This window comes from Rhinoderma darwinii, chromosome 10 (assembly GCF_050947455.1).
Source record: "Rhinoderma darwinii isolate aRhiDar2 chromosome 10, aRhiDar2.hap1, whole genome shotgun sequence".
NCBI classification, from domain to species: domain Eukaryota; kingdom Metazoa; phylum Chordata; class Amphibia; order Anura; family Rhinodermatidae; genus Rhinoderma; species Rhinoderma darwinii.
Window position 1 is genome coordinate 106,105,567 of NC_134696.1, and position 26,168 is coordinate 106,131,734.

General features: G+C 45.6%; 1 protein-coding gene across 2 annotated transcripts in view; it reads left to right on the plus strand.

Annotated features, from left to right (window-relative positions):
- The window catches only part of ARHGEF19 (Rho guanine nucleotide exchange factor 19), a 68,228-nt gene that overhangs the window by 21,967 nt on the left and 20,093 nt on the right, over positions 1 to 26,168 (plus strand). For both annotated transcript variants that reach the window (XM_075840578.1, XM_075840579.1), the window contains exons 2-9: positions 14,461 to 14,957; positions 19,038 to 19,349; positions 19,465 to 19,558; positions 21,136 to 21,320; positions 22,812 to 23,059; positions 24,804 to 24,964; positions 25,409 to 25,561; positions 25,898 to 26,027. In XM_075840578.1, coding sequence (XP_075696693.1) covers positions 14,461 to 14,957; positions 19,038 to 19,349; positions 19,465 to 19,558; positions 21,136 to 21,320; positions 22,812 to 23,059; positions 24,804 to 24,964; positions 25,409 to 25,561; positions 25,898 to 26,027 — 1,780 coding nt within the window. The remainder of the gene's footprint in view (positions 1 to 14,460; positions 14,958 to 19,037; positions 19,350 to 19,464; positions 19,559 to 21,135; positions 21,321 to 22,811; positions 23,060 to 24,803; positions 24,965 to 25,408; positions 25,562 to 25,897; positions 26,028 to 26,168) is intronic.

Here is a 26,168-nt window from a genome sequence, read left to right on the forward strand (position 1 = left end):
ATATCACGTGTAATACAGACGTTACCTATGTAATATCATGTGTAATACAGACGTTACCTATGTAATATCATGTGTAATACAGACGTTACCTATGTAATATCATGTAATACAGACGTTACCTATGTAATATCACGTGTAATACAGACGTTACCTATGTAATATCATGTAATACAGACGTTACCTATGTAATATCACGTGTAATACAGACGTTACCTATGTAATATCATGTAATACAGACGTTACCGATGTAATATCATGTAATACAGACGTTACCTATGTAATATCACGTGTAATACAGACGTTACCTATGTAATATCACGTGTAATACAGACGTTACCTATGTAATATCACGTGTAATACAGACGTTACCTATGTAATATCACGTGTAATACAGACGTTACCTATGTAATATCACGTGTAATACAGACGGTACCGATGTAATATCATGTGTAATACAGACGTTACCTATGTAATATCACGTGTAATACAGACGTTACCTATGTAATATCATGTAACACAGACGTTACCTATGTAATATCACGTGTAATACAGACGTTACCTATGTAATATCATGTAATACAGACGTTACCGATGTAATATCATGTAATACAGACGGTACCTATGTAATATCATGTGTAATACAGACGGTACCTATGTAATATCACGTGTAATACAGACGTTACCGATGTAATATCATGTAATACAGACGTTACCTATGTAATATCATGTGTAATACAGACGTTACCTATGTAATATCATGTGTAATACAGACGGTACCTATATAATATCATGTGTAATACAGACGGTACCGATGTAATATCATGTGTAATACAGACGTTACCTATGTAATATCATGTGTAATACAGACGTTACCTATGTAATATCATGTGTAATACAGACGGTACCTATGTAATATCATGTAATACAGACGTTACCTATGTAATATCATGTGTAATACAGACGGTACCTATGTAATATCACGTGTAATACAGACGTTACCGATGTAATATCACATGTAATACAGACGTTACCTATGTAATATCACGTGTAATACAGACGTTACCTATGTAATATCACGTGTAATACAGACGTTACCTATGTAATATCATGTAATACAGACGTTACCTATGTAATATCACGTGTAATACAGACGTTACCGATGTAATATCACGTGTAATACAGACGTTACCGATGTAATATCATGTGTAATACAGACGTTACCTATGTAATATCATGTAATACAGACGTTACCTATGTAATATCACGTGTAATACAGAAGTTACCGATATAATATCACGTGTAATACAGACGTTACCTATGTAATATCATGTAATACAGACGTTACCTATGTAATATCATGTGTAATACAGATGTTACCTATGTAATATCATGTGTAATACAGACGTTACCTATGTAATATCATGTGTAATACAGACGTTACCTATGTAATATCATGTAATACAGCCTTTACCTATGTAATATCATGTGTAATACAGACGTTACCTATGTAATATGTGTAAGACAGACGTTACCTATGTAATATCACACATAATACAGACGTTACCTATGTAATATCATGTGTAATACAGACGTTACCGATGTAATATCATGTGTAATACAGACGTTACCTATGTAATATCATGTAATACAGACGTTACCTATGTAATATCATGTAATACAGACGTTACCTATGTAATATCATGTGTAATACAGACGGTACCGATGTAATATCATGTGTAATACAGACGTTACCTATGTAATATCATGTAATACAGACGTTACCTATGTAATATCATGTGTAATACAGACGTTACCTATGTAATATCATGTGTAATACAGACGTTACCTATGTAATATCATGTAATACAGACGTTACCTATGTAATATCATGTAATACAGACGTTACCTATGTAATATCATGTGTAATACAGACGTTACCTATGTAATATAATGTGTAATACAGACGGTACCTATGTAATATCACGTGTAATACAGACGTTACCTATGTAATATCACGTGTAATACAGACGTTACCTATGTAATATCATGTAATACAGACGTTACCTATGTAATATCATGTAATACAGACGTTACCTATGTAATATCATGTAATACAGACGTTACCTATGTAATATCATGTGTAATACAGACGGTACCTATGTAATATCACACATGTAATACAGACGTTACCTATGTAATATCATGTGGAATACAGACGGTACCTATGTAATATCATGTGTAATACAGACGGTACCTATGTAATATCATGTGTAATACAGACGGTACCTATGTAATATCACGTGTAATACAGACGTTACATATGTAATATCACGTGCAATACAGACGTTACCTATGTAATATCATGTGTAATACAGATGTTACCGATGTAATATCATGTAATACAGACGTTACCGATGTAATATCATGTGTAATACAGACGTTACCGATGTAATATCATGTGTAATACAGATGTTACCGATGTAATATCATGTAATACAGACGTTACCTATGTAATATGTGTAATACAGACGTTACCTATGTAATATCACGTGTAATACAGACGTTACCTATGTAATATCACGTGTAATACAGACGTTACCTATGTAATATCACACATGTAATACACACTAACAGCATAAATGTCTGATATCACAAGTGGGTTGTCTGTATTACACATGATATTACATAGGGGGCATTTGTATTGCATGGGTGATATTACACGGGGAGCGTTTGTATTACATGGGGAGTGTCTGTATTACATGTGTGATATTACACGGTCTGTATTACATATAATATTACATGTAGAGCGTCTGTATTACATGTGTGTCTGATATTACAAGTGGGATGTCTGTATTACACATGATATTACATAGGGGCGTTTGTATTAAATGTGTGGTATTACACGGGGACTGTTTTTTATTACATATAATATTACATGCGGAGCGTCTGTATAATGTGTGATATTACACTGTCTGATATTACAAGTGGGGTTTCTGTATTACACATAATATTACATGTGGAGCGTCTGTATTACATGTGTGATATTAGACGCTCCAAATGTAATATCACACATGTAATACAGACACCCCCTGTGTAATATCACATGTAATACTGACTGAGATGTGACCATGTTATCCCTGGCTGCTTGTTATGTTCTGAGGCTGCTACATTTTATATGACGTGTTCCTGGAGAAGTGTCTGCACACGGATTCTTTCGGCTGGGTATATAATTACTGGAAAGTGATCTGTCCGGATAATTACGGGATTTAGTGTGGGGTCTGGGCTGAGCCACTTGACTAGGAGCTGGAGCCAGATAGATTACTATGTACCGGGCCAGAGGCCATACCCTGCACCCCCAGGGTGGAAAATGTGAGCACATGACCCGGGACAGGAGCCAGCTGCGGCCTACTCGGGGGCCTCTGCGGTACAATCAGCTGCGGCCTGCTTGGAGGCCTGTGCGGTACAATCAGCTGCGGCCTGCTCGGAGGCCTGTGCGGTACAATCAGCTGCGGCCTGCTCGGAGGCCTGTGCGGTACAATCAGCTGCGGCCTGCTCGGGGGCCTGTGCGGTACAATCAGCTGCGGCCTGCTCGGGGGCCTGTGCGGTACAATCAGCTGCGGCCTGCTCGGAGGCCTGTGCGGTACAATCAGCTGCGGCCTGCTCGGAGGCTTGTGCGGTACAATCAGCTGCGGCCTGCTCGGAGGCCTGTGCGGTACAATCAGCTGCGGCCTGCTCGGGGGCCTGTGCGGTACAATCAGCTGCGGCCTGCTCGGAGGCTTGTGCGGTACAATCAGCTGCGGCCTGCTCGGGGGCCTGTGCGGTACAATCAGCTGCGGCCTGCTCGGAGGCCTGTGTGGTACAATCAGCTGCGGCCTGCTCGGAGGCCTGTGCGGTACAATCAGCTGCGGCCTGCTCGGGGGCCTGTGCGGTACAATCAGCTGCGGCCTGCTCGGAGGCCTGTGCGGTACAATCAGCTGCGGCCTGCTCGGAGGCCTGTGCGGTACAATCAGCTGCGGCCTGCTCGGAGGCCTGTGCGGTACAATCAGCTGCAGCCTGCTCGGGGGCCTGTGCGGTACAATCAGCTGCGGCCTGCTCGGGGGCTTGTGCGGTACAATCAGCTGCGGCCTGCTCGGGGGCCTGTGCGGTACAATCAGCTGCGGCCTGCTCGGGGGCTTGTGCGGTACAATCAGCTGCGGCCTGCTCGGGGGCCTGTGCGGTACAATCAGCTGCGGCCTGCTCGGGGGCCTGTGCGGTACAATCAGCTGCGGCCTGCTCGGGGGCCTGTGCGGTACAATCAGCTGCGGCCTGCTCGGGGGCCTGTGCGGTACAATCAGCTGCGGCCTGCTCGGAGGCCTGTGCGGTACAATCAGCTGCGGCCTGCTCGGGGGCCTGTGCGGTACAATCAGCTGCGGCCTGCTCGGGGGCCTGTGCGGTACAATCAGCTGCGGCCTGCTCGGAGGCCTGTGCGGTACAATCAGCTGCGGCCTGCTCGGAGGCCTCTGCGGTACAATCAGCTGCGGCCTGCTCGGGGGCCTGTGCGGTACAATCAGCTGCGGCCTGCTCGGAGGCCTGTGCGGTACAATCAGCTGCGGCCTGCTCGGGGGCCTGTGCGGTACAATCAGCTGCGGCCTGCTCGGGGGCCTGTGCGGTACAATCAGCTGCGGCCTGCTCGGAGGCCTGTGCGGTACAATCAGCTGCGGCCTGCTCGGGGGCCTGTGCGGTACAATCAGCTGCGGCCTGCTCGGAGGCTTGTGCGGTACAATCAGCTGCGGCCTGCTCGGGGGCCTGTGCGGTACAATCAGCTGCGGCCTGCTCGGGGGCCTGTGCGGTACAATCAGCTGCGGCCTAATGTACAGTTATAACGTGTGAGTTACGTCCGTATATCCGGCCGCGCGCAGCTCAGACCCCTCATTATTATATATAGGGCCACTAAACCTACAACAGAAGCTCATTTATGACCTTCGCAAAAGACTCTCCCAGCTGAATATTAGGAATGGAAATATATCACATATTATTAAAGCTTCATAAGTAGCAGGATGGGATCAATTGCTCTCTGTTATCAGCCACTTAAGCTGAGGATGCTGGGATTATTGGACAAAAAAGTTCACTGTTTTGCCCCTGTAAATATTTTTCACGGCTGATCACCACATCCATCAATGTCCCCATATATACACATAACTGCTGCTGTTTCGGCCAGGCAGTCTGCTCATTGATGTGGTTGGTGATTTGGATCGGCACAAGGTTGACATGACAACACTGAACCTGAAGGAAATGAGGTGACACGTTGCTATCAGTAGTGCAGCCTCAGGCTTCGGGCCTGTATAACGTCAAACAATCTGACCTCAATCTAGAAGGAAGAGATGAGTTACATAGTTCATATATTTGTAATGTTCACTTCTTATTGGTAAATCTCCTTTTATAGAGCGAGGAAAGGTAAAAGTGACTATTAGGCCGCTGACCGTTAGTAAGATAAGATGATGGAAGGTGCCAGATTGTGTGGATGTCATAAGAATCGCTCTACGTGTAACCACAAGTGACAATGTCCCCAACTCACTCCCCTTTAATGGTCCTTGAAGCAATCGTTACACTGCAGACAGCCACCTGTCATCTTTGAGCGTCATCGGCCGCCATCTTGTGTTGTGCAGGAACGGCCTGTGAATGAAGCTTCGCTCGCCACATCCTGAGAGGAATCTTGTTGATGGAAGTCGATGGTTCTCGCAGAGTCAGTGCGGCCTCGGGCTGTGGTATTTCTGAATGACCTTCTATATCTGTCTGGATAATGACCGTGACCTGGGAGGAGGCAGTGACCCCACTTCCTGCCCTCTGACCTCAACGCGACAAGTGTAGAGACTGTGACCCTGGAGGGTGCAAGGATAGTCCATGCCAGAGAAGTCACACGTAGCATGATAACGACTGTGATTGCTCTACGAGAACAAAGGATCATTTCCCATTAAGTAGCGGAATATGGAGTCCAATAATATCCAACCTAAACATATGTGTCAGAGTGGGGGCTACACCGGTATACAGTAAGTGCAGGAGACGTGTATAGGCCGGGTCATGTGATGAGTGCAGGGTGATGTATCTGGGTGTTGGGTGATATATCTGGGTGTTGGGTGCGGGATGATGTATCTGGGTGTTGGGTGCGGGATGATGTATCTGGGTATTGGGTGCGGGATCATGTATCTGGGTGTTGGGTGCGGGATCATGTATCTGGGTGTTGGGTGCGGGATCATGTATCTGGGTGTTGGGTGCGAGATGATGTATCTGGGTGTTGGGTGCGGGATGATGTATCTGGGTGTTGGGTGCGGGATGATGTATCTGGGTGTTGGGTGATATATCTGGGTGTTGGGTGCGGGATGATGTATCTGGGTGTTGGGTGCGGGATGATGTATCTGGGTGTTGGGCGCGAGATGATGTATCTTGGTGTTGGGCGCGGGATAATATATCTGGGTGTTGGGCGCGGGATGATGTATCTGGGTGTTGGGTGCGGGATGATGTATCTGGGTGTTGGGCGCGGGATGATGTATCTGGGTGTTGGGCGCGGGATGATGTATCTGGGTGTTGGGCGCGGGATGATGTATCTGGGTGTTGGGCGCGGGATGATGTATCTGGGTGTTGGGTGCGGGATGATGTATCTGGGTGTTGGGTGCGGGATGATGTATCTGGGTGTTGGGTGCGGGATGATGTATCTGGGTGTTGGGCGCGGGATGATGTATCTGGGTGTTGGGCGCGGGATGATGTATCTGGGTGTTGGGCGCGGGATGATGTATCTGGGTGTTGGGCGCGGGATGATGTATCTGGGTGTTGGGCGCGGGATGATGTATCTGGGTGTTGGGCGCGGGATGATGTATCTGGGTGTTGGGTGCGGGATGATGTATCTGGGTGTTGGGTGCGGGATGATGTATCTGGGTGTTGGGTGCGGGATGATGTATCTGGGTGTTGGGTGCGGGATGATGTATCTGGGTGTTGGGTGCGGGATGATGTATCTGGGTGTTGGGCGCGGGATGATGTATCTGGGTGTTGGGTGCGGGATGATGTATCTGGGTGTTGGGCGCGGGATGATGTATCTGGGTGTTGGGTGATATATCTGGGTGTTGGGTGCGGGATGATGTATCTGGGTGTTGGGTGCGGGATGATGTATCTGGGTATTGGGTGCGGGATGATGTATCTGGGTGTTGGGTGCGGGATGATGTATCTGGGTGTTGGGTGCGGGATGATGTATCTGGGTATTGGGTGCGGGATGATGTATCTGGGTGTTGGGCGCGGGATGATGTATCTGGGTGTTGGGCGCGGGATGATGTATCTGGGTGTTGGGCGCGGGATGATGTATCTGGGTGTTGGGCGCGGGATGATGTATCTGGGTGTTGGGCGCGGGATGATGTATCTGGGTGTTGGGCGCGGGATGATGTATCTGGGTGTTGGGTGCGGGATGATGTATCTGGGTGTTGGGTGCGGGATGATGTATCTGGGTGTTGGGTGCGGGATGATGTATCTGGGTGTTGGGTGCGGGATGATGTATCTGGGTGTTGGGTGCGGGATGATGTATCTGGGTGTTGGGTGCGGGATGATGTATCTGGGTGTTGGGTGCGGGATGATGTATCTGGGTGTTGGGTGCGGGATGATGTATCTGGGTGTTGGGTGCGGGATGATGTATCTGGGTGTTGGGTGCGGGATGATGTATCTGGGTGTTGGGTGCGGGATGATGTATCTGGGTGTTGGGTGCGGGATGATGTATCTGGGTGTTGGGCGCGGGATGATGTATCTGGGTGTTGGGCGCGGGATGATGTATCTGGGTGTTGGGTGTGGGATGATGTATCTGGGTGTTGGGTGCGGGATGATGTATCTGGGTGTTGGGCGCGGGATGATGTATCTGGGTGTTGGGTGATATATCTGGGTGTTGGGTGCGGGATGATGTATCTGGGTGTTGGGTGCGGGATGATGTATCTGGATGTTGGGCGCGGGATGATGTATCTGGGTGTTGGGCGCGGGATGATGTATCTGGGTGTTGGGTGCGGGATGATGTATCTGGGTGTTGGGTGCGGGATGATGTATCTGGGTGTTGGGTGCGGGATGATGTATCTGGGTGTTGGGTGCGGGATGATGTATCTGGGTGTTGGGTGCGGGATGATGTATCTGGGTGTTGGGTGCGGGATGATGTATCTGGGTGTTGGGTGCGGGATGATGTATCTGGGTGTTGGGTGCGGGATGATGTATCTGGGTGTTGGGTGCGGGATGATGTATCTGGGTGTTGGGTGCGGGATGATGTATCTGGGTGTTGGGTGATATATCTGGGTGTTGGGTGCGGGATGATGTATCTGGGTGTTGGGTGCGGGATGATGTATCTGGGTGTTGGGTGCGGGATGATGTATCTGGGTGTTGGGTGCGGGATGATGTATCTGGGTGTTGGGCGCGGGATGATGTATCTGGGTGTTGGGTGCGGGATGATGTATCTGGGTGTTGGGTGCGGGATGATGTATCTGGGTGTTGGCTGGATGATTATTTGGGTGTGGGGTAGAGTGTACAGTACCAATAATCGTGTCTGACAGTAACGCCGCTATATAAGCTCTGGGCTGTGCAGGTCCGGGCAGCTGATCCTCATATTATGAGAAGAATTTCATCATTTACACTCGGAGCAGCTGCTGGATTCTTCTTATATAATTCAGACTCCTTACAATATAATTTACTTTGCTCCATCTGGGTCACGATGGCGCTTCCATAATATATACCAGTCCATAGTATAATAAGGAGGACTATGGAATTCACAAAAATATTGAGAACATTTTATAGAGCAGCAACTCAATATTCAACATATTACATTGTTACCAAATATTGCCACATGAATAACATGCTATATCCCCCACGTCCACCATATTATATTGCCACATGAATAGCATTCTATATCCCCCACGTCCACCATATTATATTGCCACATGAATAGCATTCTATATCCCCCACGTCCACGATGTTCTATTGCCACATGAATAACATGCTATATCCCCCACGTCCACGATGTTATATTGCCACATGAATAACATGCTATATCCCCCACGTCCACCATGTTATATTGCCACATGAATAACATGCTATATCCCCCACGTCCACCATATTATATTGCCACATGAATAGCATGCTATATCCCCCACGTCCACCATATTATATTGCCACATGAATAACATGCTATATCCCCCACGTCCACCATGTTCTATTGCCACATGAATAACATGCTATATCCCCCACGTCCACGATGTTATATTGCCACATGAATAACATGCTATATCCCCCACGTCCACCATGTTATATTGCCACATGAATAGCATGCTATATCCCCCACGTCCACCATGTTATATTGCCACATGAATAGCATGCTATATCCCCCACGTCCACCATGTTATATTGCCACATGAATAGCATGCTATATCCCCCACGTCCACCATGTTATATTGCCACATGAATAGCATTCTATATCCCCCACGTCCACCATGTTATATTGCCACATGAATAGCATGCTATATCCCCCACGTCCACCATATTGCCACATGAATAACATGCTATATCCCCCACGTCCACCATGTTATATTGCCACATGAATAACATGCTATATCCCCCACGTCCACCATGTTATATTGCCACATGAATAGCATGCTATATCCCCCACGTCCACCATGTTATATTGCCACATGAATAGCATGCTATATCCCCCACGTCCACCATGTTATATTGCCACATGAATAGCATGCTATATCCCCCACGTCCACCATGTTATATTGCCACATGAATAGCATGCTATATCCCCCACGTCCACCATATTGCCACATGAATAACATGCTATATCCCCCACGTCCACCATGTTATATTGCCACATGAATAACATGCTATATCCCCCACGTCCACCATGTTATATTGCCACATGAATAGCATGCTATATCCCCCACGTCCACCATGTTATATTGCCACATGAATAACATGCTATATCCCCCACGTCCACCATGTAATATTGCCACATGAATAGCATGCTATATCCCCCACGTCCACCATGTTATATTGCCACATGAATAACATGCTATATCCCCCACGTCCACCATATTATATTGCCACATGAATAACATGCTATATCCCCCACGTCCACCATATTATATTGCCACATGAATAACATGCTATATCCCCCACGTCCACCATGTTATATTGCCACATGAATAGCATGTTATATCCCCCACGTCCACCATGTTATATTGCCACATGAATAGCATGCTATATCCCCCACGTCCACCATATTATATTTCCACATGAATAACATGCTATATCTGTCACGTCCACCATATTATATTGCCACATGAATAACATGCTATATCCCCCACGTCCACCATATTATATTGCCACATGAATAACATGCTATATCCCCCACATCCACCATATTATATTGCCACATGAATAACATGCTATATCCCCCACGTCCACCATGTTATATTGCCACATGAATAGCATGCTATATCCCCCACGTCCACCATGTTATATTGCCACATGAATAACATGCTATATCCCCCACATCCACCATGTTATATTGCCACATGAATAGCATGCTATATCCCCCACGTCCACCATGTTATATTGCCACATGAATAGCATGCTATATCCCCCACGTCCACCATGTTATATTGCCACATGAATAGCATGCTATATCCCCCACGTCCACCATGTTATATTGCCACATGAATAACATGCTATATCCCCCACGTCCACCATGTTATATTGCCACATGAATAGCATGCTATATCCCCCACGTCCACCATGTTATATTGCCACATGAATAGCATGCTATATCCCCCACGTCCACCATGTTATATTGCCACATGAATAACATGCTATATCCCCCACGTCCACCATGTTATATTGCCACATGAATAACATGCTATATCCCCCACGTCCACCATGTTATATTGCCACATGAATAGCATGCTATATCCCCCACGTCCACCATGTTATATTGCCACATGAATAGCATGCTATATCCCCCACGTCCACCATGTTATATTGCCACATGAATAGCATGCTATATCCCCCACGTCCACCATATTGCCACATGAATAACATGCTATATCCCCCACGTCCATCATGTTATATTGCCACATGAATAACATGCTATATCGCCCACGTCCACCATATTATATTGCCACATGAATAACATGCTATATCCCCCACGTCCACCATGTTATATTGCCACATGAATAGCATGCTATATCCCCCACGTCCACCATATTATATTGCCACATGAATAACATGCTATATCCCCCACGTCCACCATATTATATTGCCACATGAATAACATGCTATATCCCCCACGTCCACCATATTATATTGCCACATGAATAACATGCTATATCCGCCACGTCCACCATATTATATTGCCACATGCATAACATGCTATATCCCCCACGTCCACCATGTTATATTGCCACATGAATAGCATGCTATATCCCCCACGTCCACCATGTTATATTGCCACATGAATAGCATGCTATATCCCCCACGTCCACCATGTTATATTGCCACATGAATAGCATGCTATATCCCCCACGTCCACCATGTTATATTGCCACATGCATAACATGCTATATCCCCCACGTCCACCATGTTATATTGCCACATGAATAGCATGCTATATCCCCCACGTCCACCATGTTATATTGCCACATGAATAGCATGCTATATCCCCCACGTCCACCATGTTATATTGCCACATGAATAGCATGCTATATCCCCCACGTCCACCATGTTATATTGCCACATGAATAGCATTCTATATCCCCCACGTCCACCATATTATATTGCCACATGAATAACATGCTATATCCCCCACGTCCACCATATTATATTGCCACATGAATAACATGCTATATCCGCCACGTCCACCATATTATATTGCCACATGAATAACATGCTATATCCCCCACGTCCACCATGTTATATTGCCACATGAATAGCATGCTATATCCCCCACGTCCACCATGTTATATTGCCACATGAATAACATGCTATATCCCCCACGTCCACCATATTATATTGCCACATGAATAACATGCTATATCCCCCACGTCCACCATATTATATTGCCACATGAATAACATGCTATATCCCCCACGTCCACCATGTTATATTGCCACATGAATAGCATGCTATATCCCCCACGTCCACCATGTTATATTGCCACATGAATAGCATGCTATATCCCCCACGTCCACCATGTTATATTGCCACATGAATAGCATGCTATATCCCCCACGTCCACCATATTATATTGCCACATGAATAACATGCTATATCTGCCACGTCCACCATGTTATATTGCCACATGAATAGCATGCTATATCCCCCACGTCCACCATGTTATATTGCCACATGAATAGCATGCTATATCCCCCACGTCCACCATATTATATTGCCACATGAATAACATGCTATATCCGCCACGTCCACCATATTATATTGCCACATGAATAACATGCTATATCCCCCACGTCCACCATGTTATATTGCCACATGAATAGCATGCTATATCCCCCACGTCCACCATGTTATATTGCCACATGAATAACATGCTATATCCCCCACGTCCACCATATTATATTGCCACATGAATAACATGCTATATCCCCCACGTCCACCATGTTATATTGCCACATGAATAGCATGCTATATCCCCCACGTCCACCATGTTATATTGCCACATGAATAGCATGCTATATCCCCCACGTCCACCATATTATATTGCCACATGAATAACATGCTATATCCCCCATGTCCACCATATTATATTGCCACATGAATAACATGCTATATCCCCCACGTCCACCATGTTATATTGCCACATGAATAACATGCTATATCCCCCACGTCAACCATATTATATTGCCACATGAATAGCATGCTATATCCCCCACGTCCACCATATTATATTGCCACATGAATAACATGCTATATCCCCCACGTCCACCATGTTATATTGCCACATGAATAGCATGCTATATCCCCCACGTCCACCATGTTATATTGCCACATGAATAGCATGCTATATCCCCCACGTCCACCATGTTATATTGCCACATGAATAGCATGCTATATCCCCCACGTCCACCATATTATACTGCCACATGAATAACATGCTATATCTGCCACGTCCACCATGTTATATTGCCACATGAATAGCATGCTATATCCCCCACGTCCACCATATTATATTGCCACATAAATAACATGCTATATCCCCCACGTCCACCATATTATATTGCCACATGAATAACATGCTATATCCCCCACGTCCACCATGTTATATTGCCACATGAATAACATGCTATATCCCCCACGTCCACCATATTATATTGCCACATGAATAGCATGCTATATCCCCCACGTCCACCATATTATATTGCCACATGAATAACATGCTATATCCCCCACGTCCACCATGTTATATTGCCACATGAATAGCATGCTATATCCCCCACGTCCACCATATTATATTGCCACATGAATAGCATGCTATATCCCCCACGTCCACCATATTGCCACATGAATAACATGCTATATCCCCCACGTCCACCATATTATTTTGCCACATGAATAACATGCTATATCCCCCACGTCCACCATGTTATATTGCCACATGAATAACATGCTATATCCCCCACGTCCACCATATTGCCACATGAATAACATGCTATATCCCCCACGTCCACCATATTGCCACATGAATAACATGCTATATCCCCCATGTCCACCATATTATATTGCCACATGAATAACATGCTATATCCCCCACGTCCACCATATTATTTTGCCACATGAATAACATGCTATATCCCCCACGTCCACCATATTGCCACATGAATAACATGCTATATCCCCCACGTCCACCATATTATATTGCCACATGAATAACATGCTATATCCCCCACGTCCACCATATTATTTTGCCACATATCCAATTTCAGCATCTTATATGGTCCAACGTTCTAACCATTATATCCCCAATGTCTAGAATCTTATGGTAACATATCCGGATATTATAACACTCCTTGTCCAGCAGATTATACAGTCGTATGTCCATAACCCGGTGAGCAGTATATCGGAGGTTGTAGAATGGACTGGAGGAGATAGTGGTGGGGGGTCTACAGGCTCCAGCAGAATAAACCCACCCTGGTTGTACGATATCTTTATAGGACATGGCTGTTTTATTGAATGGACAGAATATTACAGACTTTATTACGCCAGGTGACAATGTGATATATATTAGTGGGTCAGCAATAGAATCTCTCATAGATATCAATAGAAAATGACCCAGAAAGTTGACAATCTGAAGGCCCCTCTGACCCTGGCCGGCCGGTTACTGTAGGGTCCATGTCTATTGATGTTCGATATTTATGATATGAGACATTCACTTATTTTGATTTGCTGTCTATTCCACAGGCCCGGTCTCCCTACCACAATATTCATGGATTATCATGCCCTCCCTAACTACCAGCCACACCACAGCCCAATACCCTATGGGCGTGAGGGCAGCATGGTGCCCGGCATTGGAGACCCTCCTCCTAGAGAGCGGCATCGGGTGGTGATGTACCAGCAGGAGAGTTTGGCTTTTGGTGGAGTCCCCCCTATTTGTACTGAGAGACAGTTGGGGTTCAGTACCGTGCAGTGTCCCCTCAACATTGGGATGACCGGAGTGACGAACCACATACAGGATCACTGGATCACGGATTTCCACCACAAAGGTGTGGGCCACGTCATGGAGCCCCAAACCCCATCCAGAGACCTGCATCATCTCTCAGAGGACCTAACCCTGCAGGAAAGGCACAGCAGCACAGAGAGTGACAGCGACCATCCCGAAACTCCAAGTGTCTCCAACCCGGAGAATTCGAGAGCTCCCTGCAGAACATCACAGAGCTCGGACAGAGCCAAATCCGCCTGTAAGTGACCGCGGTGACATCACCGATGGCCCAGAAAAGTTGTGTGATCGATTTAACTCTTTATTGAATAGTTTGAGAGTTACAGTCAATAAATATCCTTAAAAATTCCAATATGGTTAATTAACCCTTTTAGGACTGGACTAATTTACGTTTTTATGCTTTTGTTTTTTCCTCCCCCGTCTTTCAAAAAGTCAGAACTTGTATTTTTTCGTTGAGCCGGCCATATGAGGGCTTCATTTTTACGGGACGAGTTGTACTTTCTAATGGTACGATTTAATATTATGTGCGATGTGCTGGGAAGCTGGAGAAAAATTCAGAATGGGGCGGAATTGGGAAAAAAACAGCCGATCCACCATTTTCGAATGGGTTTAGTTTTTACGGTGGTCACTGTACGGTGAAAATGACGCGTTCTCTTTATTCTGCGGGTCAGTGCGATCGCGGCGATACCAAATTGATATAGTTTTTGTTATGTTTTGGTACCTTTTATAAAAATGAAAATGTTTGAAGGAAACCAAAAAATGTTTGCATCGCCATATTGTGACCCCGTAACTTTTTTATACTTCTGTGTAAGGCGTCTTTTTGTACGTGGGAAGATGTTGTTTTTATTAATACTATTTTGGGGATTGTCGGCATTTCGATCACTTCTTCTTCTTCTTCAAAAAAAAAAAAAATTAGGGGGATTGAAGTGGCAAAAAAACTGGGATTCAGCCATTTTTATCTTTTTTCCCGCAACAGCGTTCACTGTATTGGAAAAATATTTTTATAGTTCCGGCATTTTCGGACGCGAGGATACCTTATGTGATTATGTTTATTATTGTTTATTTCTTTTTATATGTGATCTAGGGAAAGGGGGGTGATTTGAATTTTTATAAAATTTTTATTACTATTTTTTAGCCCCCTAGGGGACTTGAACCTGCGATCATCGCTTATGCCATAGACTGCAACATCACAATATTGCAGTCTATAGCAGAATTAGTGCATTGCTGTTGAGAGCTGCCACAGCGGGCGCCATTTTTAAAAACCCTTTCCCGATGTAAATAGACATAATAACGACGGGAATAATCGATACATTACCCTCCGAATCTATAATACAAAGGAGTCCGGCAGAGAGAAAACAAAGCATTTCCTTCACCCGTATTTGCCAATCATTCTGGGAAGTTTCTTTTCTTTTTTGTCGAATATAATAAATTCTTTCCGCTAGTATAATATGTTGGGGGATTTATAAGCGGTGTTAGTTTTGGACGGTGTGGAGTTAGAAGGTGCGCGCGGTATAATAATAATATTGCTGCCCCTCGTTACCCTTGTGGACCTCCTCTTTATACCACCTTGGGTCGGCTTATTTTGCGACAGAATTTTGTGCCAATTTTTGCCCTTTTATTTAATCCACCCATTTTTCGGAACTTTTTTTGAAGTTTCTAGAGAGGTGCAAACATCTAGATTTAAAATGATATTCACCAAATTCTGGACCATTTTTTGACTCATCAGTAAATCTGCCCCATTATACCCAAAAGTGTCTTTACAGGGAGACCCTAAGACATCAATTCGAGGGCAATAACTTTCCTGGCAGAGAATAATCATTTAGAAATATTTCTCTTATTCTTTTCTCGCAGATTGTATAAATTATAATAGCCTAATAGCAGATCATGGCCGATCTCTGAATATTGGTTTTAAATATATCAGTCGTATTAAAGAGGCTGTCACCAGATTATAAGTGTCCTGTCTCCTACATAATGTGATCGGCGCTGTAATGTAGATAACAGTGGTCCTAGTAATATAGAGGCTGTCACCAGATTATAAGTGTCCTCTCTCCTACATAATGTGATCAGCGCTGTAATGTAGAGAACAGTGGTCCTAGTAATATAGAGGCTGTCACCAGATTATAAGTGCCCTGTCTCCTACATGATGTGATCAGCGCTGTAATGTAGAGAACAGTGGTCCTAGTAATAAAGAGGCTATCACCAGATTATAAGTGTCCTGTCTCCTACATAATGTGATCAGCGCTGTAATGTAGAGAACAGTGGTCCTAGTAATAAAGAGGCTGTCACCAGATTATAAGTGCCCTGTCTCCTACATGATGTGATCAGCGCTGTAATGTAGAGAACAGTGGTCCTAGCAATAAAGAGGCTGTCACCAGATTATAAGTGTCCTGTCTCCTACATAATGTGATCAGCGCTGTAATGTAGAGAACAGTGGTCCTAGTAATATAGAGGCTGTCTCCAGATTATAAGTGCCCTGTCTCCTACATGATGTGATCAGCGCTGTAATGTAGATAACAGTGGTCCTAGTAATATAGAGGCTGTCACCAGATTATAAGTGTCCTGTCTCCTACATAATGTGATCAGTGCTGTAATGTAGATAACAGTGGTCCTAGTAATATAGAGGCTGTCACCAGATTATAAGTGTCCTGTCCCCTACATGATGTGATCGGCGCTGTAATGTAGAGAACAGTGGTCCTAGTAATAAAGAGGCTGTCACCAGATTATAAGTGCCCTGTCTCCTACATGATGTGATCGGCGCTGTAATGTAGAGAACAGTGGTCCTAGTAATAAAGAGTCTGTCACCAGATTATAAGTGCCCTGTCTCCTGCATAATGTGATCGGCGCTGTAATGTAGGGAACAGTGGTCCTAGTAATATAAAGGCTGTCATCAGATTATAAGTGTCCTGTCTCCTACATGATGTGATCGGCGCTGTAATGTAGATAACAGCGGTTTTTATTTTGAAAAAACTATCATTTTTTAGCAAATTGTGAGCAATTTTAGATTTATGCTAATTTAGTTTCTTAATAGAGAACTTGGCGTGTTTTTACTTTTTACCAAGTGGGCGTTGTGAAGAGAAGTGTATGACGCTGACCAATCAGCGAGATCACACTGTGCTGTCACATACTCCCACAGTAACTTTACCGAAGTGCCTTGAGAATGAATAGACATGGCCTCCAGCCAGGAAGCGATGTCTATTCACACTCCCAACACTTCGGTAATGTTTCTGTGGGACTTACTCACAGCACAGCGTGATTTAGTGAGATCACGCTGTGCTGTGAGTAAGTCCCATAGTAACTTTACCAAAGTGTCGGGAGTGTGAATAGACATCGTGTCCTGGCTAGAGGTGACGTCTATTCATTCTCATGGCACTTCGGTAAAGTTACTGTGGGAGTAAGTGACAGCACAGTGTGATCTCGCGAGATCACGCTGTGCAGTGAAAGAAGCTGGGCTGGAACAATGAGAAGTTTATGACGCTGATTGGTCACTGATTAGTCACTGATTGGTCAGCGTTATACACTCCGCTGTACAACGGCCAGTTGGTGAAACGTTAAAACACGCCCAGTTGTCTATTAAGAAACTAATTAGCATAAATCTAAAATTGCTCATAACTTGCTCAAAAATTATCCTTTTTCTAAATAAAAGCCACTGTTATCTACATTACAGCGCCAATCACATCATGTAGGAGATATGGCATTTATAATCTGGTGACAGCCTCTATATTACTAGGACCACTGTTATCTACATTACAGCACTGATCACATCATGTAGGAGACAGGGCACTTATAATCTGGTGACAGCCTCTTTATTACTAGGACCACTGTTATCTACATTACAGCACTGATCACATCATGTAGGAGACAGGACACTTATAATCTGGTGACAGCCTCTTTATTACTAGGACCACTGTTATCTACATTACAGCACTGATCACATCATGTAGGAGACAGGACACTTATAATCTGGTGACAGCCTCTTTATTACTAGGACCACTGTTATCTACATTACAGCACTGATCACATCATGTAGGAGACAGGACACTTATAATCTGCTGACAGCCTCTGTAAGTATTTTGTTTCAGAAAGATAAGTACAACTTTACAACTATTGTATATAATCCCTATGTGGTGAGATGGTTCTTTTCTTTCTACCGTCAGTTCTACTGTCAGTTCTCTGCCTTCTCCTAGATTGTAAGTATATAGGAAAACCTATAGTCCCACACTACAGATGAGAATAGTCTATAGACGGACTTGCATGGTTTCATCATCACCCAATGTGAATAGTCTGGGCCGGCTTTCAGAACCGCTGCACTTATTTCCCACAGGGCGTAAGCTTCGTCTGTACCTCCCGGATCCCAGCATCTCCCTGCCTTCCCCATCAGTAGAGGAGGACGCCGTGTTTCCTGAGCTTGAAGACCCCAGTCCTCCAGTGGATGAGGTAAAGGAAGCTCCGGAGGTTCTGGAGGTGACGTCGCCCCCTGGTAAAGTGGAGCAAGAGAGGTGGAGATTCTCAGCCACAGAACTTATCTCTAAACTGCAGCTCACACAGCGGAGGAACAACTTCACCGCCAGGCTGGGCAAATCCCTGTCCACCAAGATCACCCTAAGAGAACGTGGGGCGTCCGCGGGACAGGAGGGTGCGTACGCAGCGCCGCATGTTATACCTTACACACCATAGGATAAGATACACCGGCACGTGATGGAAAGTTGTGACGTTTCTGACACTATCACAAATTGTTTCTCCATTTCTAGGAAAATCTGGAAGAAGGGAAAGGAGATGTAACAGTGCGGGCGTCACCAGTCTTCCCCAACCAGCCACAGTGGGCACAGATGCCTCGTGGCTCAGGTAAGTCCAGGATACAGCGGAGTACATTATCCACTGACCCATGCTGTCACTTTTCAGACTCCGGCAGGAACAATTTTGAGGGGTCGGCACCTCCTTCCAGTGTCCAATAGATGGAGATTTCCTATCATTTTTGTAAACCTTCCAATTCACAACGGAGCCCCCATAAGCGGAGCCAGTTCTCCCCTCCCGATCCTGTATTGCCGCTGTCAGATCTGGTCTCATCGCACATTCACTCTCGTTCTTGACCGTCAGGATCTGGTTGTGGACGGATATTATTCGGCCACTAACACGGGACACCAGTCGGCCGCACAAACGATTTGAACTGTTTTTCCCCCATTGTTGACCATTAATCGTTCACATTCCTTTGCCAATATATCACAAAGAGGATCTGCAGAATTGGACCGGAGTTTTTGTTATGATTGGTTGACCTCACCCCATGGACAGTGGGACATCTGACCATCTCTGCGCGGTTGTGTATCTGCGTAATCGTATCAACCAAAAGTAACGGACAACCGATGGACGGTTTCCATCTCACCGCCAACCGTAGCGTAAGCCGATTCTGACTGTATGGCGAGACTGACCCCAAGGCCCAGATATCAGTGGATCCTCTGATGGAGCCGTATTTGAAGCTCTATAGGAAGTTGTTTTGGGGTTTTGCATCCCCCCCCATGAAAAGCGTCCAGGAGCGAAAGTCGCCCGACCTTTATATTGAACGAAGCGCGAATATAGACAATGGAGTAACATTACAGAATCTACGTATTAATCTGTGTCTTTACCAGCAGCACCTCCTCGGCAGAGCCTCTAAGGCCATGTTCACACGCACAAGTAGAAGCGGCTGAAAATTTACGGAGCTGTTTTTGGAGCTGAAGACGTTTTTGAGGTGTTTTTGGAGCGGTTTTTCTATTGACACAATGAAAAACAGATCCAAAAACGGCTCAAGATGTGACATGCTCCTTTTTATGCGCCTTTTTTTTACGCACCTTCTTTCAAACAGCGGTGTAAAAAAAACGCCCCGTCTGAACATGACGCCGTCTTTCCCTAAGGGTATAATCAGACGCAGAGTTTTCAGGCGTATTTCAGGGACTCAAAAACCAGTAGCTGAACGCCTGCAAACATGTGCCCGTTGAAATCAATGGGAAAACGGCGTTATGATCAGACTGGGCATTTGTTTACACCGCTGTTTTAAAAAAAACGGTGCGTAAAAAGAAGAAGCATGTCACTTCTTGAGCCGTTTTTCATTGTGTCAATAGAAAAAAAGCCTCAAAAGAAAGTTTTCAGCTTAAAAAACGGCGGAAAATTCAGAGGGTCCGTAATTTTCAGCCGTTTTTACTTGTGCGTGTGAAACTACGTGGAAAATCCTCTATACATTTCAGTCCTTCCTCCCCCCGTTCTGCCCATGGTGGTCTGTTATATTTTAGGGATCTGCTCATTATATTTCCTGGTCCCAGTAATCACAGAGCAGACTCTTTGTTTGCTCCATTTTTCACACTTGCCCTCCAATTGTCCCCCAGCCGCCTCCACTCCCTGCCTCCCCGGCCACTGACGCCGCCTCGCTGAGTCGTCTTTTACCCTTTCAGGAACAAATTGACAGATGGTGGGGAGACAAGTCCTGCGAGACCACCCAGCCAGGAGGAGGAGAGTGACAGCCACATTAGACGGTCACCTTGTGAGAAGAGACAGCCCACAAGTTACAGCGATGCAGAAAAGACGGACAGAAGACAGTCATACTGCGAGAGGAGGCAGTCACGTTTCCTGCTGAGCTGTAAGGGTTAATTATTATTTGTTATTCCTTTCCATGTGAATAATGCATCCAAAGACAAATGTGAACAAGTCCTGTCCATATATATGAGACATAAATATACAAGAATACCCCCCCCCCGAGCAGCCACAATCTCCGAGATCAGAAACTGGTAGCACTTTTTAGCAATGTTCATATAATACTATAGAACCCTAAATGTGTATTCCCTAATGGCCAGCAGTGTACAGGTCACATATTGTACAAAAACAGCTAAGTCTCTGTTACATCCTGTATTATACTCCAGAGCTGCACTCACTATTCTGCTGGTGGAGTCACTGTGTACATACATTACATTACTTATCCTGTACTGATCCTGAGTTACATCCTGTATTATACTCCAGAGCTGCACTCACTATTCTGCTGGTGGAGTCACAGTGTACATACATTACATTACTTATCCTGCACTGATCCTGAGTTATATCCTGTATTATACTCTAGAGCTGCACTCACTATTCTGCTGGTGGAGTCACTGTGTACATACGTTACATTACTTATCCTGTACTGATCCTGAGTTATATCCTGTATTATACTCCAGAGCTGCACTCACTATTCTGCTGGTGGAGTCACTGTGTACATACATTACTTATCCTGTACTGATCCTGAGTTATATCCTGTATTATACTCCAGAGCTGCACTCACTATTCTGCTGGTGGAGTCACTGTGTACATACATTACATTACTTATCCTGTACTGATCCTGAGTTATATCCTGTATTATACTCCAGAGCTGCACTCACTATTCTGCTGGTGGAGTCACTGTGTACATACATTACATTACTTATCCTGTACTGATCCTGAGTTATATCCTGTATTATACTCCAGAGCTGCACTCACTATTCTGCTGGTGGAGTCACTGTGTACATACATTACATTACTTATCCTGTACTGATCCTGAGTTATATCCTGTATTATACTCCAGAGCTGCACTCACTATTCTGCTGGTGGAGTCACTGTATACATACATTACATTACTTCTCCTGTACTGATCCTGAGTTACATCCTGTATTATACTCCAGAGCTGCACTCACTATTCTGCTGGTGGAGTCACTGTGTACATACATTACTTATCCTGTACTGATCCTGAGTTACATCCTGTATTATACTCCAGAGCTGCACTCACTATTCTGCTGGTAGAGTCCCTGTGTACATACATTACATTACTTATCCTGTACTGATCCTGAGTTTTATGCTGTATTATACTCCAGAGCTGCACTCACTATTCTGCAGCTATGGAGAGGAAACCAGCAGATTGGGGCAGCGTCCTTGTCTTCAGTTTGGGGCAGGGGTCTAAATCTATTGAAGCTGTTATGTTATTTTGATTCCTGCACAAAGACAGCACCACATCTTGACCAGCCATAGCTGCTAGTATCTGTTGTGACTCCATCTTTACCCCCAGCTGATCACACCCCCCCTTATGTGCTCCCCAGTAATATTGCTGGTGCTGTCTTGTCTTCAGCAATCCTGTATCAGGAGTACAGCGACGTGGCCATAAACCGAGAGCTGCAGAGGCAGAAGCGAGAGGACACCACAGGAGAGGAAGACGATGTGTCTGCCAGTCCCAAGAGCAACCTGTCCCCTAGCAGCTCCTTCCGCTCCCAGCGCTCATCCCGAGGGTCTACATTCTCTCTGTGGCAGGATATCCCGGATGTGAGGGGCAGTGGTCTGCTCAACACCCTGACCATCCAGGAGAGGAAACTGCAAGAGGTCCTATATATGTCCTGTCTATTAAGTGCAACCATCACATACACCACTGGGGGCAGCCATTTACTGCTGACTGATCTAATATTCACAAGGGCACAACTTATCAGCTGACATGAACTGGAGGCAGAAGAAAGGCAATATGGCTGCCTACATTTACTACATGCACATAGTGGAGACATCAGGTTTGTCACAGATAGAATCCAAGTGCATATTCTTCAGCTGGACCACAATCTGGTACTGGTCTTGAATTACATAATCTTATACTCTAGTCACATCCAGAGCTGCCTTCCCAGTTTTGCTGGCTGCCACCTGGAAATTTATCGCCACTGTGCTGGCTGATGCCCCCCGAAACAGATTGGCAGACATCCAATATAGCACTGATGCCTGCTGTATTGCATTGTGAATGAAGTAGAATTTTGTTCATATTAGTGTATAGTGAAAATATGACATCTCCCACAATGCACCATGCTCTGTGTCCCCCCGGCTCTACTTACCATTCACCGGCTCTATGTCTTCTGCCCGCTGTCTCTGCTTGTTATTCACCGGCTCTATGTCTCCTCGCTATTCACCAGCTCTATGTCTCCTCGCCATGCACCGGCTCTATGTCTCTTCGCTATTCACCGGCTCTATGTCTCTCAATTCACCGGCTCTATGTCTCCTCGCCATGCACCGGCTCTGTCTCCTCGCCATGCACTGGCTCTATGTTTCCTCGCCATGCACTGGCTCTATGTCTCCTCGCCATGCACCGGCTCTGTCTCCTCGCCATGCACCGGCTCTGTCTCCTCGCCATGCACTGGCTCTATGTTTCCTCGCCATGCACTGGCTCTATGTTTCCTCGCCATGCACTGGCTCTATGTTTCCTCGCTATTCACCGGCTCTATGTCTCCTCGCTATTCACTGGCTCTATGTCTCCTCCTCGCTAATCACTGGCTCTGTCTCCTCCTCGCTATTCACTGGCTCTATGTCTGCTCCTCGCTATTCACTGGCTCTATGTCTCCTCACTATTCACCGGCTCTATATCTCCTCCTCGCTATTCACCGGCTCTATGTCTCCTCGCCATGCACTGGCTCTATGTCTCCTCGCTATTCACCGGCTCTATGTCTCCTCGCCATGCACTGGCTCTATGTCTCCTCGCTATTCACCGGCTCTATGTCTCCTCGCCATGCACTGGCTCTATGTCTCCTCGCTATTCACCGGCTCTATGTCTCCTCGCCATGCACCGGCTCTATGTCTCCTCGCCATGCACTGGCTCTATGTCTCCTCGCCATGCACTGGCTCTATGTCTCTTTGCTATTCACTGGCTCTATGTCTCCTCGCTATTCACCGGCTCTATGTCTCCTCGCCATGCACCGGCTCTATGTCTCCTCCTCGCTATTCACTGGCTCTATGTCTCCTTCTCGCTATTCGCCGGCTCTATGTCTCCTCCTCGCTAATTACCGGCTCTATGTCTCCTCCTCGCTTCTCTCCTCACCATTCACCGGCACTATGTCTCCTCCTCGCTTCTCTCCTCACCATTCACCGTCTCTATGTCTCCTCCTCGCTTCTCTCCTCACCATTCACCGGCTCTATGTCTCCTCGTTATTTACCGGCTCTGTCTCCTCGTTATTTACCGGCTCTGTCTCCTCGTTATTTACCGGCTCTGTCTCCTCGTTATTTACCGGCTCTGTCTCCTCGTTATTTACCGGCTCTGTCTCCTCGTTATTTACCGGCTCTGTCTCCTCGTTATTTACCGGCTCTGTCTCCTCAGGCTAAATTCGAGTTAGTGACCTCAGAAGCGTCGTACGTGAACAGTTTGTCCATAGTTGTGGATCATTTCCTGCACTCTCTGGAGCTGAACGACTGTCTCGGGGCCCAGGAGAAGCAGTGGCTTTTCTCTAAACTTCCAGAAGTGAAGGAAATCAGTGAGAGGTGAGGACAATATTTGGTTGCTTCGTCCCAACTTTCCTATTGTCCCCTGATCCTAATTTCAGACTGAGGGGGTGTTGGCTGCTGACTGTGGACAATCACTCACTGAGGACTCTGGAGCTTCACAGCAGGGGATTTTTTGTTGACATTTTTTTTGTCTGGGGTCAGTCAATGAAGAAGCTGAATGCGGGTAAGCTGCACATTGAAGTGCCTGCGGTGCTCCATCAAGCGTCGTCCGTAGAGTGAAGTCATTCCACACAAAATACTAAAAGAGACGTATAAAAATTTCAATTCCACTTCTCCTTTTTGACTTGCATGCAAAGTGTGAACTGAGCTCCCGGAACGCTGATTGTTTTCTATCCCAATTTCAACCACAAGAGGGCAGAAGACCAAATCTTATTGATTGACGGTTGTGTTATGTACTTCTTCTTTGCACCACAACAACAGGTTCCTGGCGGACCTGGAGGAGAGGCTGGAGGAAGACATCCTGAGGTTTGATGTTTGTGACATTGTCTTACATCACTGTCCGGAGCTGCGTAGAGTTTATCTTCCATATGTCACCAACCAGGCCTATCAAGAACAGACCTACCAGCGGCTGCTGTAAGTGCCACCTGCAGTCATTGTACAAGTAATGCAGATCACATGACTACATGAACAACAGGGCGGAGCTGTGACAACCTCTAACTCTGCCCCATGTACTGGAAAATGTGACGATGGTTGAAATGTGAGTTCGAATAATATGAAGGATCATAAGCAACTGCAAAGGTAACATCAGAAAATACTGACAACGTTGTGGGGGAATGGTGGATTTAGCTGGAGAGATGAACATCGGTTTGAGTGCAATATTGCCATGTGGATACTATAGTATAAGTCACGTTATCGATCTCATGGCCCTGTATACAGTATAATACACTACGGTATATATCGTCCCTACAGACAGGAGAACTATCGCTTCCGAGGAGTCCTGGCCAAACTGGAAGAGGATCAAGTGTGCCAGCGCCTGCCCCTGACGTCCTTCCTCATCCTGCCCTTCCAGAGGATCATGCGCCTGAAGATGCTGGTGGAGGTAGGGTGACCCTCAAATGTGCTCCTTCTCTATCAAATACAAGGAGCACGCCCCGAAAGAAAGCTCCGCTCACTAGAGGGACACTGGACCTGAAGGGTTTCTTGGAGATGTAATCTATTGCTCTGTGTTATCAGCCATTTC